Source organism: Trichomycterus rosablanca, chromosome 5, assembly GCF_030014385.1.
Source record: "Trichomycterus rosablanca isolate fTriRos1 chromosome 5, fTriRos1.hap1, whole genome shotgun sequence".
In the NCBI taxonomy this organism is placed as follows: Eukaryota; Metazoa; Chordata; class Actinopteri; order Siluriformes; family Trichomycteridae; genus Trichomycterus; species Trichomycterus rosablanca.
The window spans coordinates 27,465,763-27,487,567 of record NC_085992.1 but is presented as its reverse complement, the minus strand read 5'-3'; the positions used below and the strand labels follow the sequence as shown (position 1 = coordinate 27,487,567).

The following is a 21,805-nucleotide window of genomic DNA, read 5'->3' as shown; positions in this document are numbered from 1 at the left end:
AAATAATATTTTTAAATAATTACAGTATAAAGTACTCCACTAGCATTTATTTAGGGAGCATCTAATGTTCAAAGATCTGTTGTTCAAATTAATGATTGATAAAAATATATCAGGTACAACATTTGTTTGACCAAAAGAGACAATTAATAATGGAAGGTATTTTTTAGTCTCAAATTACAAATAAACATGTATTAAAAAAATGAAGAAACCTACATGCAAACACCCTGATTAAAAGGACAATTAATTTTTATATTGGTGCATAAATGTTTCAGTGATCCTGTACAACTAAACCAAAGTACCTCTATTTCACAGCTGCAGGCACTTCATGTACCTGAAGAAGAAAGTACATATACTTGAACTTAAGGTAAGTGTGTGTCTGTAAAATGATAATGTCAATGAAGTTTACGTTAAAGTAGCATATCTCCAAGTTTTATGCATATTATTGAAAAACAAAAATTAATAAATTGCCCTAAGTTAAATCATGAATAACAAGACTTACATTTTTGTGTCTCATAACGTTAAAAAAAATATGGTTTTATCTTGGTCTTCACTATGCCTGTTAGATAGAGACTCCTAACAAGACCACTATAAGTTAAAGAAAATTGTCCATGCATAAATGTCCATGCTGCTAGTTTGTCGTTTTGGTTTGGTTTTCTTTCACTTATTGGACTTTTTACAATATAAGGCTTCCTTGGCCAGACAGGTTTCATCATTGTGTGGCGTTAAACAGTCTGACTACTTAGGGGACAAAAGACTTTCTCAGCCAGTCTGTTGAGTAAGACAGAGACAGCAGTCTGTCACTAAACACACTCCTCTGTCTGGTGATTATGCTGTTCAGAGGGTGGTGTGTTCCATGATAGATATATTTTAGTGGTTCTTTCCTACCTATGCCAGTGTATATGTATATATACAGTGTATCACAAAAATGAGTACACCCCTCACATTTCTGCAGATATTTAAGTATATCTTTTCATGGGACAACACTGACAAAATGACACTTTGACACAATGAAAAGTAGTCTGTGTGCAGCTTATATAACAGTGTAAATTTATTCTTCCCTCAAAATAACTCAATATACAGCCATTAATGTCTAAACCACCGGCAACAAAAGTGAGTACACCCCTTAGTGAAAGTTCCTGAAGTGTCAATATTTTGTGTGGCCATCATTATTTCCCAGAACTGCCTTAACTCTCCTGGGCATGGAGTTTACCAGAGCTTCACAGGTTGCCACTTGAATGCTTTTCCACTCCTCCATGACGACATCACGGAGCTGGCGGATATTCGAGACTTTGTGCTCCTCCACCTTCCGCTTGAGGATGCCCCAAAGATGTTCTATTGGGTTTAGGTCTAGAGACATGCTTGGCCAGTCCATCACCTTTACCCTCAGCCTCTTCAATAAAGCAGTGGTCGTCTTAGAGGTGTGTTTGGGGTCATTATCATGCTGGAACACTGCCCTGTGACCCAGTTTCCGGAGGGAGGGGATCATGCTCTGCTTCAGTATTTCACAGTACATATTGGAGTTCATGTGTCCCTCAATGAAATGTAACTCCCCAACACCTGCTGCACTCATGCAGCCCCAGACCATGGCATTCCCACCACCATGCTTGACTGTAGGCATGACACACTTATCTTTGTACTCCTCACCTGATTGCCGCCACACATGCTTGAGACCATCTGAACCAAACAAATTAATCTTGGTCTCATCAGACCATAGGACATGGTTCCAGTAATCCATGTCCTTTGTTGACATGTCTTCAGCAAACTGTTTGCGGGCTTTCTTGTGTAGAGACTTCAGAAGAGGCTTCCTTCTGGGGTGACAGCCATGCAGACCAATTTGATGTAGTGTGCGGCGTATGGTCTGAGCACTGAAAGGCTGACCCCCCACCTTTTCAATCTCTGCAGCAATGCTGACAGCACTCCTGCGCCTATCTTTCAAAGACAGCAGTTGGATGTGACGCTGAGCACGTGCACTCAGCTTCTTTGGACGACCAACGCGAGGTTTGTTCTGAGTGGACCCTGCTCTTTTAAAACGCTGGATGATCTTGGCCACTGTGCTGCAGCTCAGTTTCAGGGTGTTGGCAATCTTCTTGTAGTTTTGGCCATCTTCATGTAGCGCAACAATTCGTCTTTTAAGATCCTCAGAGAGTTCTTTGCCATGAGGTGCCATGTTGGAACTTTCAGTGACCAGTATGAGAGAGTGTGAGAGCTGTACTACTAAATTGAACACACCTGCTCCCTATGCACACCTGAGACCTAGTAACACTAACAAATCACATGATATTTTGGAGGGAAAATGACAAGCAGTGCTCAATTTGGACATTTAGGGGTGTAGTCTCTTAGGGGTGTACTCACTTTTGTTGCCGGTGGTTTAGACATTAATGGCTGTATATTGAGTTATTTTGAGGGAAGAATAAATTTACACTGTTATATAAGCTGCACACAGACTACTTTTCATTGTGTCAAAGTGTCATTTTGTCAGTGTTGTCCCATGAAAAGATATACTTAAATATCTGCAGAAATGTGAGGGGTGTACTCACTTTTGTGATACACTGTATATATATACAGTGTATCACAAAAGTGAGTACACCCCTCACATTTCTGCAAATATTTCATTATATCTTTTCATGGGACAACACTATAGACATGAAACTTGGATATAACTTAGAGTAGTCAGTGTACAACTTGTATAGCAGTATAGATTTACTGTCTTCTGAAAATAACTCAACACACAGCCATTAATGTCTAAATAGCTGGCAACATAAGTGAGTACACCCCACAGTGAACATGTCCAAATTGTGCCCAAATGTGTCGTTGTCCCTCCCTGGTGTCATGTGTCAAGGTCCCAGGTGTAAATGGGGAGCAGGGCTTTTAAATTTGGTGTTTTGGGTACAATTCTCATACTGGCCACTGGATATTCAACATGGCACCTCATGGCAAAGAACTCTCTGAGGATGTGAGAAATAGAATTGTTGCTCTCCACAAAGATGGCCTGGGCTATAAGAAGATTGCTAACACCCTGAAACTGAGCTACAGCATGGTGGCCAAGGTCATACAGCGGTTTTCCAGGACAGGTTCCACTCGGAACAGGCTTCACCAGGGTCGACCAAAGAAGTTGAGTCCACGTGTTCGGCGTCATATCCAGAGGTTGGCTTTAAAAAATAGACACATGAGTGCTGCCAGCATTGCTGCAGAGGTTGAAGACGTGGGAGGTCAGCCTGTCAGTGCTCAGACCATACGCCGCACACTGCATCAACTCGGTCTGCATGGTCGTCATCCCAGAAGGAAGCTGACGCACAAGAAAGCCCGCAAACAGTTTGCTGAAGACAAGCAGTCCAAGAACATGGATTACTGGAATGCCCTGTGGTCTGACGAGACCAAGATAAACTTGTTTGGCTCAGATGGTGTCCAGCATGTGTGGCGGCGCCCTGGTGAGAAGTACCAAGACAACTGTATCTTGCCTACAGTCAAGCATGGTGGTGGTAGCATCATGGTCTTGGGCTGCATGAGTGTTGCTGGCACTGGGGAGCTGCAGTTCATTGAGGGAAACATGAATTCCAACATGTACTGTGACATTCTGAAACAGAGCATGATGCCCTCCCTTCGAAAACTGGGCCTCATGGCAGTTTTCCAACAGGATAACGACCCCAAACACAACCTCCAAGATGACAACTGCCTTGCTGAGGAAGCTGAAGGTAAAGGTGATGGACTAAACCCAATTGAGCACCTGTGGCGCATCCTCAAGTGGAAGGTGGAGGAGTTCAAGGTGTCTAACATCCACTAGCTCCGTGATGTCATCATGGAGGAGTGGAAGAGGATTCCAGTAGCAACCTGTGCAGTTCTGGTGAATTCCATGCCCAGGAGGGTTAAGGCAGTGCTGGATAATAATGGTGGTCACACAAAATATTGACACTTTGGGCACAATTTGGACATGTTCACTGTGGGGTGTACTCACTTATGTTGCCAGCCATTTAGACATTAATGGCTGTGAGTTGAGTTATTTTCAGAAGACAGTAAATCTACACTGCTATACAAGTTGTACACTGACTACTCTAAGTTATATCCAAGTTTTATTTCTATAGTGTTGTCCCATGAAAAGATATAATAAAATATTTGCAGAAATGTGAGGGGTGTACTCACTTTTGTGATACACTGTATATATATATATATATATATATATATATATATATATATATATATATATACACTGATCACACTGATATATATATATATATATATATATATATATATATATATATACAGTGTATCACAAAAGTGAGTACACCCCTCACATTTCTGCAGATATTTAAGTATATCTTTTCATGGGACAACACTGACAAAATGACACTTTGACACAATGAAAAGTAGTCTGTGTGCAGCTTATATAACAGTGTAAATTTATTCTTCCCTCAAAATAACTCAATATACAGCCATTAATGTCTAAACCACCGGCAACAAAAGTGAGTACACCCCTTAGTGAAAGTTCCTGAAGTGTCAATATTTTGTGTGGCCACCATTATTTCCCAGAACTGCCTTAACTCTCCTGGGCATGGAGTTTACCAGAGCTTCACAGGTTGCCACTGGAATGCTTTTCCACTCCTCCATGACGACATCACGGAGCTGGCGGATATTCGAGACTTTGCGCTCCTCCACCTTTCGCTTGAGGATGCCCCAAAGATGTTCTATTGGGTTTAGGTCTGGAGACATGCTTGGCCAGTCCATCACCTTTACCCTCAGCCTCTTCAATAAAGCAGTGGTCGTCTTAGAGGTGTGTTTGGGGTCATTATCATGCTGGAACACTGCCCTGCGACCCAGTTTCCGGAGGGAGGGGATCATGCTCTGCTTCAGTATTTCACAGTACATATTGGAGTTCATGTGTCCCTCAATGAAATGTAACTCCCCAACACCTGCTGCACTCATGCAGCCCCAGACCATGGCATTCGCACCACCATGCTTGACTGTAGGCATGACACACTTATCTTTGTACTCCTCACCTGATTGCCGCCACACATGCTTGAGACCATCTGAACCAAACAAATTAATCTTGGTCTCATCAGACCATAGGACATGGTTCCAGTAATCCATGTCCTTTGTTGACATGTCTTCAGCAAACTGTTTGCGGGCTTTCTTGTGTAGAGACTTCAGAAGAGGCTTCCTTCTGGGGTGACAGCCATGCAGACCAATTTGATGTAGTGTGCGGCGTATGGTCTGAGCACTGACAGGCTGACCCCCCACCTTTTCAATCTCTGCAGCAATGCTGACAGCACTCCTGCGCCTATCTTTCAAAGACAGCAGTTGGATGTGACGCTGAGCACGTGCACTCAGCTTCTTTGGACGACCAACGCGAGGTCTGTTCTGAGTGGACCCTGCTCTTTTAAAACGCTGGATGATCTTGGCCACTGTGCTGCAGCTCAGTTTCAGGGTGTTGGCAATCTTCTTGTAGCCTTGGCCATCTTCATGTAGCGCAACAATTCGTCTTTTAAGATCCTCAGAGAGTTCTTTGCCATGAGGTGCCATGTTGGAACTTTCAGTGACCAGTATGAGAGAGTGTGAGAGCTGTACTACTAAATTGAACACACCTGCTCCCTATGCACACCTGAGACCTAGTAACACTAACAAATCACATGACATTTTGGAGGGAAAATGACAAGCAGTGCTCAATTTGGACATTTAGGGGTGTAGTCTCTTAGGGGTGTACTCACTTTTGTTGCCGGTGGTTTAGACATTAATGGCTGTATATTGAGTTATTTTGAGGGAAGAATAAATTTACACTGTTATATAAGCTGCACACAGACTACTTTTCATTGTGTCAAAGTGTCATTTTGTCAGTGTTGTCCCATGAAAAGATATACTTAAATATCTGCAGAAATGTGAGGGGTGTACTCACTTTTGTGATACACTGTATATATATATATATATATATATATATATATATATATATATATATATATATATATATCAGTGTATATATACAGTGTATCACAAAAGTGAGTACACCCCTCACATTTCTGCAAATATTTTATTATATCTTTTCATGGGACAACACTATAGACATGAAACTTGGATATAACTTAGAGTAGTCAGTGTACAGCTTGTATAGCAGTGTAGATTTACTGTCTTCTGAAAATAACTCAACACACAGCCATTAATGTCTAAATAGCTGGCAACATAAGTGAGTACACCCCACAGTGAACATGTCCAAATTGTGCCCAAATGTGTCGTTGTCCCTCCCTGGTGTCGTGTCAAGGTCCCAGGTGTCAATGGGGAGCAGGGCTGTTAAATTTGGTGTTTTGGGTACAATTCTCTCATACTGGCCACTGGATATTCAACATGGCACCTCATGGCAAAGAACTCTCTGAGGATGTGAGAAATAGAATTGTTGCTCTCCACAAAGATGGCCTGGGCTATAAGAAGATTGCTAACACCCTGAAACTGAGCTACAGCATGGTGGCCAAGGTCATACAGCGGTTTTCCAGGACAGGTTCCACTCGGAACAGGCTTCGCCAGGGTCGACCAAAGAAGTTGAGTCCACGTGTTCGGCGTCATATCCAGAGGTTGGCTTTAAAAAATAGACACATGAGTTCTGCCAGCATTGCTGCAGAGGTTGAAGACGTGGGAGGTCAGCCTGTCAGTGCTCAGACCATACGCCGCACACTGCATCAACTCGGTCTGCATGGTCGTCATCCCAGAAGGAAGCTGACGCACAAGAAAGCCCGCAAACAGTTTGCTGAAGACAAGCAGTCCAAGAACATGGATTACTGGAATGCCCTGTGGTCTGACGAGACCAAGATCAACTTGTTTGGCTCAGATGGTGTCCAGCATGTGTGGCGGCGCCCTGGTGAGAAGTACCAAGACAACTGTATCTTGCCTACAGTCAAGCATGGTGGTGGTAGCATCATGGTCTTGGGCTGCATGAGTGTTGCTGGCACTGGGGAGCTGCAGTTCATTGAGGGAAACATGAATTCCAACATGTACTGTGACATTCTGAAACAGAGCATGATCCCCTCCCTTCGAAAACTGGGCCTCATGGCAGTTTTCCAACAGGATAACGACCCCAAACACAACCTCCAAGATGACAACTGCCTTGCTGAGGAAGCTGAAGGTAAAGGTGATGGACTAAACCCAATTGAGCACCTGTGGCGCATCCTCAAGTGGAAGGTGGAGGAGTTCAAGGTGTCTAACATCCACCAGCTCCGTGATGTCATCATGGAGGAGTGGAAGAGGATTCCAGTAGCAACCTGTGCAGCTCTGGTGAACTCCATGCCCAGGAGGGTTAAGGCAGTGCTGGATAATAATGGTGGTCACACAAAATATTGACACTTTGGGCACAATTTGGACATGTTCACTGTGGGGTGTACTCACTTATGTTGCCAGCTATTTAGACATTAATGGCTGTGTGTTGAGTTATTTTCAGAAGACAGTAAATCTACACTGCTATACAAGCTGTACACTGACTACTCTAAGTTATATCCAAGTTTCATGTCTATAGTGTTGTCCCATGAAAAGATATAATGAAATATTTGCAGAAATGTGAGGGGTGTACTCACTTTTGTGATACACTGTATATATATATATATATATATATATATATATACACTGATCAGCCATAACATTAAAACCACCTCCTTATTTCTACACTCACTGTTTATAATATCAGCTCCACTTACCATATAGAAGCACTTTGTAGTTCTACAGTTACTGACTGTAGTCCATCTATTTCTCTACATACCTTTTTAGTCTACTTTTTTCACCCTGTTCTTAAATAATCAGGACCACTACAGAGCAGGTATTTTTTAGGTGGTGGATCATTCTCAGCACTGCAGTGACACTGACATGGGGGTGGTGTTTTAGTGTGTGTTGTGCTGGTATAAGTGGATCAGACACAGCAGCTCTGCTGGAGTTTTTAAACACCTCACTGTCGCTGCTGGACTGAGAATAGTCCACCAACCAAAAATATCCAGCCAACAGCGCCCTGTGGGCAGCATCCTGTGACCACTGATGAAGGTCTAGAAGATGACCAACTTAAACAGCAGCAGTAGATGAGCAATCGTCTCTGACTTAACGTCTACAAGGTGGACCAACTAGGTAGGAGTGTCTAATAGAGTGGACAGTGAGTGGACACAGTATTTAAAAACTCCAGCAGCCCTGCTGTGTCTGATCCACTCATACCAGCACCATGTCATTGTCACTGCAGTGCTGAGAATCATCCACCACCTAAATAATACCTGCTCTGTGGTGGTCCTGGCCATTGAAGAACAGGGTAAAGGCAGGCTAAACAGATATGTAGAGGAACAGATGGACTACAGTCAGAGAAGTGCTTCTATATGGTAATTGGAGCTGATAAAATGGACAGTGAGTGTAGAAACAAGGAGGTGGTTTTAATGTTATGGCTGATCAGTGTATATACAGTATACAGAATGTTGGGGATAACTGAACTTTCCAGCAAGACAATGTATATCATTGTCTTGCTGGAAAGTTCAATTATCCCCAACATTCTATTTCACCACAGAAGACAAAATTCATTTTAAAATGCATTGGTATTTTAGTGAATTAATGATTCTAGTCACATGGTCAAAATTACCAGTTCCTTAAGCAGAAAAACATTCCCACATCATTACAGACACACCTTCATGCTTGACCGTAGGGATAGGATTCTTCTGGTCATAAGCTCTGCCTTATTTTTGTGCCAGACAAACCATGTGTCACTCCTTGGAACTGTGTCCCAGAACTGCTGGCCTATCCACATTCTTACTTGTATACATCCAGTCAACCCTTTTAGTTCTCCTTGCTCGAGAGTGGTGTGCACCGTGTGAGGCCATGAAGTCCTTGAATGTTTCAGGTCTTGGAAATCTGCTATATATTCCACAGTTTATAAAGGAATATCCCACAATAGATGCTTTTAAGTCAAATTTAAAAACCCATTTGTTTTCTTTGGCATTTGAGTCCTTTTAATAAATATGTTTTCAATATTTGTTCTGTCTAGGTTGTGTCCGTTTGCTTACTTGCTGTATAAATCAACTTATAATGCCTTAATTTAAAGCCAAATTTAGTTCTGCAGAAAAGTTTCAAGTTATAAATCCTTATTTTAATTTGGGGGTAAATATTTCTGATTAACTGTGTATGTGTTCATAATACATTTCATAAAGTGTTGCATAAATGTAAATGAATTACTATAAACGAGTTAGTTTAAGCACTTTAAAGCAAACCACCAACCAAAAATATCCAGCCAACAGCACCCTGTGGGCAGCATTCGGTGACCACTGATGAAGGTCTAAAAGATGACCAACTTAAACAGCAGCAATAGATGGGTGATGTTCTTAATGGTTTAATCATGTTGTTACCCAACTTTAGGTCATAGACTAGCAGTCAGTTATAAGCTCTGCAATATTATATAGGAGTTGAATAATTAGAACATGGTAGTATTAACAAAATGTCTTTCTACTGTAAAATACTACATCATTTTTATTTTGTTCATTTGCTGTAATAGTCAACTGATAATGACTAAATTTAAAGCCAAATCTAGTTCTGCAGAAAAGTTTCAAGTTATAAATCCTTATTTATAAAGCACCAACCAAAAATATCCAGCCAACAGTGCCCTGTGTGCAGCGTCCTGTGACCACTGATGAAGGTCTAAATTTGTTTATTTGTGTATTAGGATTTTAACGTCATGTTTCACACTTTGGTTACATTCATGACAGGAACGGTTATTCATTACACAAGATTCATCAGTTCACAAGGTTATATCAAACACAGTCTTGGACAATTTAGTGTCTCCAGTTCACCTCACTTGCATGTCTTTGGACTGTGGGAGGAAACCGGAGCACCCGGAGGAAACCCACACGGGCACGGGGAGAACATGCAAACTCCACACAGAAAGGGCCAGGACCTAGCCACCGTGCCGCCCATGAAAGTCTAAAAGATGACCAACTTAAACAGCAGCAATAGATGGGCGATGTTCTTAATGGTTTAATCATGTTGTTACCCAACTTTAGGTCATAGACTAGCAGTCAGTTATAAGCTCTGCAATATTATATAGGAGTTGAATAATTAGAACATGGTAGTATTAACAAAATGTATTTCTACTGTAAAATACTTCATCATTCTTTTTTATTTTGTTCATTTGCTGTATTAATTGACTAATAAAGCCTTAATTTGAAGCCAAATCTAGTTCTGCAGAAAAGTTTCAAGTTATAAATCCTTATTTTATTTGGGGTAAATATTTCTGATTAACTGTGTGTGTGTTCACAATACATTTCATAAAGTGTTGCATAAATGTAAATGAATGACTATAAACGAGTTAGTTTAAGCACTTTAAAGCAGTTCCTCTTTGTGTAATTGAGAAAAACGGTCGAATAGTGAGGTTGTGTGTTTTTGTTTCTAGGCTGTGTAATGTCTCACCGACCAATCATCTGCAGCTCGGCCTGCAGCACTGAGAGTGCACTACACCCAGCCTGCTGCCCGCCTAGCTCACTCACTCACTCACTCAGTCTATGTGTGTGTGTAAGAGTGCGGGGAAAAGTCTGTCACTGAGGAAAAACCGCGTCCACAAAATGCCGAATAAAACCAAAAAAGAAAAGGTAAAGTTTGTTTCTTTATAGCAGCCGTACAACTGTGTTTATTTTAATGCGGGAATAATTTGAACTTGCTAGTACTGTTAGTCTTGTATGCTGTAAAACACCCTGCAGCTCGCTGTTTTCCGGTCGCGGCCTGTGTAGCTTCTGTTGCTAAAGCTAACGAGCTAAAGTAACCACCCTTAAACCTGGTAAACAGAAATAACTGAGTAAAATGTAGTGAAACTCAAACAGATAATATTACAGGTAATATAATTTCAACTAGACATTGTTTGCAAGCTATGTCGTGTTGTTTTTGTTCGAATTTAGCCTGCTAGCTGGTAGGGTTCACCTCTGGTTTAAAACTATCAGTGTTAGTGGTACATTCCGTTATTATGTTGTATTTATTGTATAATGGTTTAAGTTTAACCTAAATCAGTGAGTTACGTGGCAGCTTTGGCAACTGGTGTGGCTGCTAACGTTATGTTCCTGTTAGAGTATTCATAACGATTTTTAGACATGCAACAAGATTCAGTTTCTTGTCATTAACACTGACAGCAGCACTAATAACACCGCTACCATTAGATCAATATAACAGTGTTGCTACTTTACCGCCTGGTGCAGAAATGCAGACATTTCAACTGTCCACTTAGGATTCTGTCTAAATACTCTGACCGTTAAAATCAGGAAAAAAACTGATTAAAGACCATCAGTAAAAGTGTGTGATATACCAGAGCTTATATTATTATTCTGTAAATAAAGTTGTAAAACATTGGACCAGTGACATCATTGTGTCTCTGGGTGGATAACAATTGTAATACAACTATAATATATAAACAATATTTCCCTGACTTCCTTTTCAGTGATGAATTATAGACCTAGTTTATGACACCCTGTTGGTTGGATTTTTGGATTTTTCTGGATTTACTGCATGATACAGGTCCAGTGATTTGGTCCAGTTTACTGTTTTATATAACTAGCCCTGTGATGGATTGATGACCTTGACCAGTATAAAAGTGGACGAAAATAAATGTACATATATATGTATATGTACATATTGAACACATGGTATATCTGATTTTATATATCGTAACAGTTTATATTGCAATTCTAACAGAGTTGTAGAAAATGGTTGAAACCTGAGAACAATCTACTACTACAGCAGACTACTAATGATCTGTGTATCATGATATCAACAATATAGCAACATTTGTAATGGTAGATGTCTACATATTACCAGTTATTATATATCATAACATTGCACTGTCAGTTTCAAAAGAAGCAATAAGGGACCCAAAACATTTTCCTAGTGCACCAGTATTGGTGAAAATTTTATTTTGGTCATACAAATAATTGCATTTTATGTGGGTTTTTTTCTTTTAATTTTGGTTACTTTTACAACATCAAGTTGATAGTAGTCTGGTAGTAAATGTACACTATTAAAAGTAGCTTCTATCTCTGCTCTTTTGTGCAAAAATTACTATTTACAACAATAATATAACAGCAAAAAATAAACAGATTATTGAACTGATATTCTATATAGCTGCTTCATATAATTTCTTGTCAAAATGATACACCTGTAGTTTACTATTTCTGTAGTTTACCGTTATTATTAAACTAAAGCGTATTAGGATTAGTTGCATAATGTTTTTGGATTAGGACATCTCTATTCACATGCTTCATTATCCACTGCAAGTACCAGTTTTTGGCCCAATACTGGCATAAAAGTATGCATTTTATTGATTTGGTAATATGATCGGATCTACTGACATAGCTGCTCATGTAAATGTGTGTGTTGTCAATAAAGGAGATACAAATCATCCCCATTAATTTAGGAACAAAGCAGGGCAAGAAATAGATTTGTGTTAAGTGGTTTTTAAAAATTATATTTATTTGTGTAAAGGAATGAATTTTTTTCTGTCACGTTCTGAACACCATATTTTTGTCAGCAGTCTTGTCTGAATTTGGTGTTCAGAACATGACAAAAGTCATTTTGTTGTTTTCTGCGAAAGACTAATTAAAGCTGTGATGTTGAATTCTTAACTCAGGTCTATTTCAGTATTACTTTAACATGTACACAAAGGGCAGCTCTGAACTTTCGCCATGTTAAATGCAATCCGTTTTAACTTCAAGAGGTGCTGTAAAGTCACAATGTTGCATGTTATGACGCAGTTATGCAACCAATGCATATTTATTTTAACAGTGTGTGAATTGTATTGCTTTGCGTCAACAATATTTTTATTCTGATTTTCTTAAAAATTATAGGACTCACCAAAATCTTCCAAAACCAGCAGCAAAAACAGCAATGTCAACACTGGGAAGGATGCAACGAATGAAAATTCAGATGAGGTAAATATTGATTCCAGTTTAATATGCGGATACATCGGTCAACTTTGTGTTTGCTATCATTAATGCATGCTACATTTTAAAAGCACTTTGTTGGTTTTAGGTTGAATGACATGATCAGTCAATTATTATTAAACCTTTTGTATTTTTCATGTTTCTTACATGGATCTTTACATTTTATGTTGAAACATTTTTCCTTCTATTTTAAAAGATCTGTTCTCGTTTGAACCTAAATGAAGTATATGCTAAATCACATAACTAAAATGGGAATGAGATGTAAAAAGAAATATCCTGTCTGTAACCAGATAAGTGGTATTACATGATTACTTTTATTAATGTGGTTACATAGCAATGCTGCTGGTTTACATTTCAGTAAAATGTTGACATTAATCAAGTAGCTAGAACATAGACTATTTACCAATTAGTAGAGTATTGTTGACAGATATATACTAAATAAAGATTTTTAAGCACTGTAGGATTCTAACTCTAGATTCTCACTATATTTCTTACTGCATTTATTATGGCTGCAAGCTGTTGTTGCATCAGAATTGACCATGATCAGAATTGACCATGATCAGAATTGATGACTTTTAATTAGGGATGCATCGATACCATTTTTTCCCCAACCGAGTACGAGTACAAGTACATGTATTTTTGTACTCGCCGATACCGATACCTATTTAGAATGATGCAATCTGGAGCATTATGGAATAGTGTAGTTTTAGTGTAAAATAGTGCAGTGGAACAGTTGCTTGGGTTGCCATCACTAATTGAAAAAAAAAAAAAACACCGCACAGACATCATTGAGAAAGCTTCTGACAAGCTAACGTTAACGTTCATTAATAAACGCATGTAATTAACGTTGTGCACATCATACATGCGATGCGATTCTGCTGATTGAAATATTTACTTTAAAAGGATAATACAGTCCGATCCCATCTGAGCCGATTCTATCAGCACATACACCTCGGTAAATCGTAAACGACTCTGAGTCGGGCTCCCGATCTGTGGTAATAACCAGTATAATTAAGCCTGAGCTTTTTAAGGTAAGCGAGTCACACAAAATGTTCTGTAGTATTTGGTGTTTATTTACAACCGTAACATTCATTAAAACAGTAAACATGGCGAGATGACTGAGAAAATAAACTTACGCTGTGCTTAAAATGAGTCGACTCCTGAATCACTTGTATCGACACTGTGAACAGAGTATTAAAGACACACACATGTCCTGTAACAGCGGTCGCTGCTTTTGTAACCGGTTATCTTCACTGTTAGCTCTATTTTGAAGGGTTTTTTTTTTTTTTCAAACGGAACTAAATAACATTAAACGTGCGTGTGTGGGTGGTCAGTGAGAATAATTCAATCTGTCTCCCGTGGGTGAAAAATGAATTGCTTTAGTTTTAGAAGTAAAAAAATCTTGCAATGTCCCGCCCCCCGGTCAGGCACTCGCGCCCCCCCAGACAAGCACTGCCGCCCCACAGGTTGAAAATCCCTGCGTTAACGCAGCAACGTGCACTAGGCACAAGGTATCGGATGTTTAGTATCGGAGCCTCGTTTGCGAGTACGAGTTAATGAGCGCGGTATCGGGCTAATTCCCGATACTAGTATTGGTACTCATGCATCTCTACTTTTAATTATATTAAAATGCCTTGACAAATAATGTGAATCAGGGAAGTGTACTTGCACTGCTGTGTTGCCATTGCTGCACATACACCAGCATGTACTTTAAAAATATTTTGAATTGTGTGAAGAGTATGTCATAAGTCGCATTGTGATGTCTGCAGCATTTTAGGTGGACCGACACAAGGCTGTTAACTACCTCTTATTTAATCTAACAAATCCAGGTTTATTTCAGTCAAAAAGCTGGATCATAAAAATCATTTTGAAGCTGTTTAAAGAAATCAGTCAGAAACAAGTTGTAAAGTTTATCTTTGGTACAGCACTACTTTGAAATGTAAAGATTGCTGTTACACTTATTTAGGTAGTTATTAAGTAATTAGATAACTTTAGATATCTGAAATGTATGTGAGTTTATGTGACGTCTTCTATAATCATTTTGCCACACATTTTAGCTGCTATATTGTGGACTTTACGTAACCCAGACCACACACAACTTAATGAATTATTATTTAATAATCTGGAACAACAAAAGAAATAGATAAATGATTTTTTTCTAAATATTTGTTGCAGTGTTAGGTTAATTGGTTGAAAATATTTTAAGTCTGCCTCAGTCATGCAGCCCAGCTACAAAAGATCAGTTTAGGTTTGTTTGTATTAACTGATAAAGCAGTATCACAGTTATCATAGTTTTAACTAAGAAGAATTGGGTTTGTTTGTTTATTAGGATTTTAACATCATGACAGGAACGGTAGTTACTCATTACACAAGATTCATCCGTTCACATGTTTATATCAAACACAGTCTTGGACAATTTCGTGTCTCACATCAGTTCACATCACTTGCATGTCTTTGGACTGTGGGAGGAAACCCACGCGGACACGGGGAGAACATGCAAACTCCACACAGAAAGGACCCGGACTGCCCCACCTGGGGATCGAACCCAGGACCTTCTTGCTGTGAGGCGACAGTGCTACCCACTTAGCCACCGTGCCACCCGAAGAATTGGGTTGTTCTAAAATGTTTGACTGGTAGTGTATTATATGTAATGATGTTACAGATGTTAATAATTAATGACAAGAACTACAGATTTATAGTATATAGGTGTTGACTGACGATGAATAAAGTGTAATGATTTAATTGTAATAGTGAAGTCAAGAATGATTTATTGTGAAATCTAGTCACAGTAAATTGATTTTGTATTTTTTTGTTTGGGTATTGCTGCATATGCGCATCAAGTGTGCATGCAGTCTGAGGCTTATCAGCTAGGTTTTGTCTGCTCATATTACTTGAAACCAAAGTTAGACAATTAGTAGATAATAACAGTAATAACCATGATGTACATTAGGTGGTAACTAGGACAGTTTGCACATACCATCATGTCTGATAACTTTTTGTAACTGATGCAGTGATAATAAATGTTTCAGTTGGTACATATAGCGATTTTGGTATGTGCTGCATTTCTGACACCTCTCTTGTAGAGTCTTTACCCATTTTTATTGTGCAAAAGCATCCAGCTCATTGAGGTCTGATGGCTTTTGTGCTGCAAGTGCTTTCTTTAAATCCCACCAAATATTTTCTCCGGTATTTGAATTCAGGGACCACTCTTGGATAACCAATTTCTGAATGACTTGGATGTGTGCTTGGGTTCACTGTCTTGCTGGACAGTTCAATTATCACCATGGTTCAATTACACCACAAAAAGGCACATTATTCCTTCTTAAAATTGCTTAGTACTTCTGTGTATCCATTATGCTATTCACATGGTCAACATCATTAATGACCCACCTTCATGCTTTACCGTGGTGATAGTATTCTTCAGGTCAAAAGCCTTGCCTTTCTTGTGCCAGACAATCCGCTGATCCATGTGGCCAAACAGTTCAAGTTTTGAGTTGTCACTCTATACAGCTGTCACAAAACTCTGCAGACCTATTGAAATTCCTTCTTGTTGAAACTTTTATTGCTTTTTGGTCAAAAGTGGCATGTGTAATTGAGTCTGGCCATGAAGTCTTTGGTTGTTAGTCATCTTATGGTTGCCACAGATGCATTTGTCCCAGCCTTCATCAGGTCATCCTGTAAGTCTTACAGTAACACTGGGTTTTACTTTGTAGTGAGATTGCCAAGACCTTTTAGGCTTTTCTCTTTTGGCCAGGCAGGTTTGCTGCTGCAGCTTAAGTGTGGAACCTCTGGTAAATACTCCCAGTGGTGTCTCTAGCACGGTTGAAGGTCTTAAAAATTATCTTATACCCAATGCCCTTTTGGTTAAATAAAATTATCTCTCAGCTATTGTGACAGGTCCTTATTTTTTCTCACTGAGTTTTCATTTTTGTCAAGGTAACTTATTCTCTAGCTGTTTACATGTTTGGCAGTTCTTGTTCCTTTTTATTTGAACACTTTTTTTGGCTGAATGCAGCATTTTTAGATATTCAGTCAAGTACTCAAGTCGGCGTTGATCAAAAATCTAATTGTCTTTGGGAACAGTTTAGGCCTTGCCTCTGTTAAGCTATTGATTCAGCTCAGTAATATACAGATGTTGTGAATAAGTAATGTTTAGGGTTAAAACATGATCATTTTTGATAGTTTTGTAGGTTCGTTAAAAATAAAAACCCTACTGAAATTCATTGTGTGTTTAAGTCCCAGCAGCAGACAGCCAGCAAACGTCCCAGCAACAGCACTCCACCTCCAACTCAGCTTAACAAAATTAAGTACTCGGGCGGCCCGCAGATTGTCAAGAAAGAACGCCGGCAGAGTTCTTCTCGCTTCAACCTCGCCAAGAATCGAGAACTACAGAAGCTTCCTGCCCTTAAAGGTACAAAGTCTCTGTCTGTCCTCTCTCAGGAATTATTAAAATTGTACTAAATGCACATCAAATAAATTATTAAATAATAGCATACTTTTTATATTTGAAAAGTGAAAAATGTAATTTTTTGAGCAAACATGCGTATCTAATATCTAATAATACATATTATATTTTTATTATACATCCTGAACTGTGTGTGTTTCACTATTAGCAAGTGTACACTAATCTCTTGTCGAGTTGTCTCTGGTAGACGTGCTGTTTTTATTTATTTATTATTAGGGATGTCCCGATCCGATCTCAAAGATCGGAATCGGGGCCGATCAAGGCATTTTTTAACTGATCGGTATCGGCTTTACTAAGGCCGATCCTAAGCCTGATCCTTTGTTTTACGTCAGCATGTCCGCTGTGTGGAAATACTTTAAATTGGAAAGTGAAACAAGTCCAACAGTGAAGTGTAATGTCTGCAATGTGAGCGTTTCACGAGGCGGTAGGAGCAGAGCTGCGTTCATTACTGTAGAATTTTACTATTTATATGGTGTGTGAGTCTAGGATCACTCCAGTTTACAAAACAACGTAGTGATGCACTTGCTTAATACAGAAATAAATACACGGTATATTCACAAATTGTCGGGAGCAAAACACTTCATTAACTTCTTCTGTTACGGTACCGAATAGCGGACAGCTAGAGTCATCTCGTTAGCCCCAAAGAGTCAAAACACACTCACTTTGCATAGAAACGTCCATCATGCCATTGTCACAATACAACCACAGAAAAGTTTGTTAGAGTTACAACACGCATACAAGTACGGTGGCTCATAAGAAACAAACCAGATATCATTTAACCAAGCGATCTACAATTACTACCAATTTGATACGGCACCTAAAAAATAAACACTCAGTCGAATACAGCGAGTTCATTATTATGTGATGAGAAGAGGAACCGGCCGTCCGCTAACACAGCAGAGATGCTGATTTTGCTGAGGAAGAACCTTCACTTCATTTTGAGTTCTAGTTTTACTACTACAATGCTGCACTAAGTTTGTTTACTTTTATTTTGTAAAGATAAAAGAACATTCAGCAATAGCTTGGATGCAGGCATTTTTTTTTCCTACAGCACTGCAGAGCTATTCAGTTGTTAAACTTATACATTGGATTAATTTGAATAACTTGAATAACTGTAATGTACTTGAAGTGTGCACTGTGTGAACAGTATTATCTAGTTCTTATCTAGACAATATCTAGAAAATACAAGTATCGGTCTGAGACTCGGTATCGGATCGGGATCGAAATTAATGATCTGGATCGAGAACAAAAAAACGTGATCGGGACGTCCCTATTTATTATTGATTCATTAAATACATTTTGGACATCAACTATCTAATGCATTAGCAAATTCTGTGCATGATGCCTGGCACTCATGCTGGCTGCTGGTCACCTGAATTCTCTGATTCTTGTGAAGCTGCCAGCTGCTGTTTGTCACCAAAAAAAAACCAACAGATTTTTCACAAAGCACAATCTCTAAATTCAGTGCATATTTGTTTTCATATCCAGTAAATATTTAGTTTGGTTTGCTTTCAGTGTATTTCTGTTTCCCTGCTGAAGGTGATTTTATTTTACTCTTTTTGTGTGTATTTGGCCTAGAGGGTTAAAGTCCCAGTCTTATGACTGCCTTTCTGTGCTGTTTAGCAGTGACCTTGAAGGCTCTTCACTTATCATGGGATCGAGTGTGTTCTGATTATAAAGCAAGTGATGGTTAAAACCAGCTGCTAAAAATGTGGTTGTTTTAAACATTTTTTTAAAGAAATGTAACATCATGTTTGCTTTACAAAAGACATTGACGATGTTAGAATTTGCACAGTTTGCAATTAAAAAAAAGAAAATTATAATTTTAGCAGTGAATTGTTGTCGTGTATTTAAAAAAAATACATTGGTAATATGTGAACAGTTAGAACTTGTACAGTCGTTACAGAAAGAATGAAAACTTTTGATTTAATATACTTTTAGTGTATATTTAAAAATAAGAAAAATGTGCAAATTGTTCCTGGTTTTATTACTAAAATTGTAGGTTTTGGTTCCCATCGGTTGGGGGAAAATTGACTCAATATGTAGATATCAAGCCACTCAGGTGGCACAGCGGTAAAAACACACGCTGGAACCAGAGCTGGGATCTCGAATACATCGTATCAAATCTCAGCTCTGCCTGCTGGCTGGGCTGAGCAGCCACATGAACAACGATTGGCCTGTTGTTCAGATAGGGGTGGGATATTAAAAAGCCGGATGGGGACTCTCTCATAACTAATGCAATTGTTACTTGACAAAAGACCCACAATTAAAGTTATTCCACAACTTTATTACTGCAAACTTCTAGTACAGCGTTCTCACCTAATAAACGCCCCCTCAGTCGTCCGCGCAGGGTCAAAGAAAAAAATCCAACTCCATCAGTAGTTTCACAATAAAAGCTTCTCTTTTGTACTGAGGTGCCAGAAAACACTTACTTTAACAACTTATTCAACTCAAGTTAGTCAACCAGTGAACAAGTATATAAATATCAGTTTACTTTTCGAATATGAAACTTATCAATTACGACCTCTGCTGGCTGATTGATGGCGCCTGCACAGAGATGGGAAAAGAGTGCTGCCTGGGTGTGTCTCTCCGTACACAGTGCTGATCCGCATTGCACTCGTCAAAGTGTAGGTGACGAGATGCATACGGCTACTGCCCACGTGTCAGAGGGACGTAATCGGGCAATTGGACACGCTAGAAGGGAGAAAAAGGGGAGAAAATGCATAAATAAAATATATATAAAAAAATATGTAGAAATCACAGTGAAGGTGAAAGAGCTTTCTATAGTTCCTATGATTATTTTTAAAGAACAATTGACAAAAAATGCTACAGAGCCATAGCAAGCACCTTAAACAGCTTTATCAGTACAACTGGTTCAGTCATCTGCAAGTGGAAAATTAATAAAACCACTGCACAGGACAAATTGTACTCAAACATTTTATGAGAAAGGTAAAGAAAAATCATCATCATTTAAAAATAATTTATGATGACCTAAAATGAGTGACAAAGTGAAGTATTTACCTGTTCCTACACCAGACTTCTCTGTTTTTAAAAGAAGCACAAACACTCATGTCTGAAATGTGCACACAAGCATTCAGACAAATCAAAACACTTGGTAGGATGAGTCAATGTTGCAGCAATAGAGACATCTATCCATTCATCCTTACGGCCTTTCCTCCCTCAGACGTTACTAACCAGGCCCCCAGTAAAGTATTTTTTGCCACTGAGCATGCTTGTATTGTTTCTTGCTCCGAGGGGGAAGTCCAGTCATTTGTACCGTATGTACATATGCCACCAAGATCTTGCAGTGATTGATCCAAATCTCAGGTCCCCTACATAATCTGCCATAATCATTGCCACCTCTGGTTTACATAGTATCAAGCGAACTGGAGACAAAATGTATACAGAACAATATAAAATTACTTTCACAGCTCTTTTCAAGGGACTTGATAATGCCTATTATACAACAGTTAGTTCCGACCTTACAATCTGATTGGTTGAGAAGCGTTCTAACCGTGCTGATATTCGTGATAACAGCACGGTCTTTTCACACCACAATGGTATTACTCCGCTGACGCGTTGCCAGTAACGACAAGCTTCATGCACACAAACGCACATGCAGGCGACACAGCCTTTTTTTCCCGATTGCGTTTTAAATCCGTTATCTGATATACAATCTAGTGCACTGTGTAGGGAACATAAATCAATTGTCTAATTAACTATCTAGTGCACTATGTAGTGAACATGAATGCGTTATCCGATACACAATCTAGTGCACTATGTAGGGAACATTAATGTGTTTGTAACGCGAACAGTTAGCTTAATAGCCCAGTTAGCAGCTCCTAAGAGTTTTGTTCTCACCTATATCCTTTGGTGTGTGCAAGATGTTTTTTGTTTCTTTTTTTCCCCTTTGGAGGTTCTAGCCTTTTTCTTCTTGTTGTTCTTACCTCCCTGAAATGAGTTTTTGCAACTTGGGATGTCTGCTTTGTAGTGTTAAACTTTATATTCGTTGTGGAACTACTTTTTGGTGGAAGGTATTGTCAATATTAAAGCATATTTATTATGAAATTCAGGGCTTCTTTGATTTATTTTCTTTCTTTATTTTGTAAAAACTGTTGTATAAAAGCAATAGAACACTCGAGGTCGTGTGTTATCGCGAATAACATCACGGCTGTGATGATCTACGGCACCTGCCTTTGGCTCGTACCTGCGATCGAATCACAGCCATGATGTTATTCGCGATAACACACTCCCTCTCGTGTTCTATTGCTTAAATGTTTACTGTCATATGTAGTCTAACTGACCTTATAGTCTAACATTTACAATGTCCTTTTTGTTCAAATTAGTTTTGTGCTAGCAGAGAAAGTTGGGTAAGATTTTTAGCCAATTTAGCATGTGCACTCATCTTTATTCATTTGATGTTTTTTGTTTG

General features: G+C 39.1%; 1 protein-coding gene across 1 annotated transcript in view; it reads left to right on the top strand.

Moving 5' to 3' along the window:
- Nucleotides 1-10,492: 10,492 nt before the first annotated feature.
- ppp2r5d (protein phosphatase 2, regulatory subunit B', delta) overlaps nt 10,493-21,805 on the top strand; it is a 29,061-nt gene continuing 17,748 nt past the window's right edge. Inside the window, exons 1-3 of the mRNA XM_062995926.1 lie at nt 10,493-10,574; nt 12,813-12,896; nt 17,145-17,319. Of these exons, the coding sequence (XP_062851996.1) occupies nt 10,548-10,574; nt 12,813-12,896; nt 17,145-17,319 (286 nt within the window). The 5' untranslated portion in view covers nt 10,493-10,547. The remainder of the gene's footprint in view (nt 10,575-12,812; nt 12,897-17,144; nt 17,320-21,805) is intronic.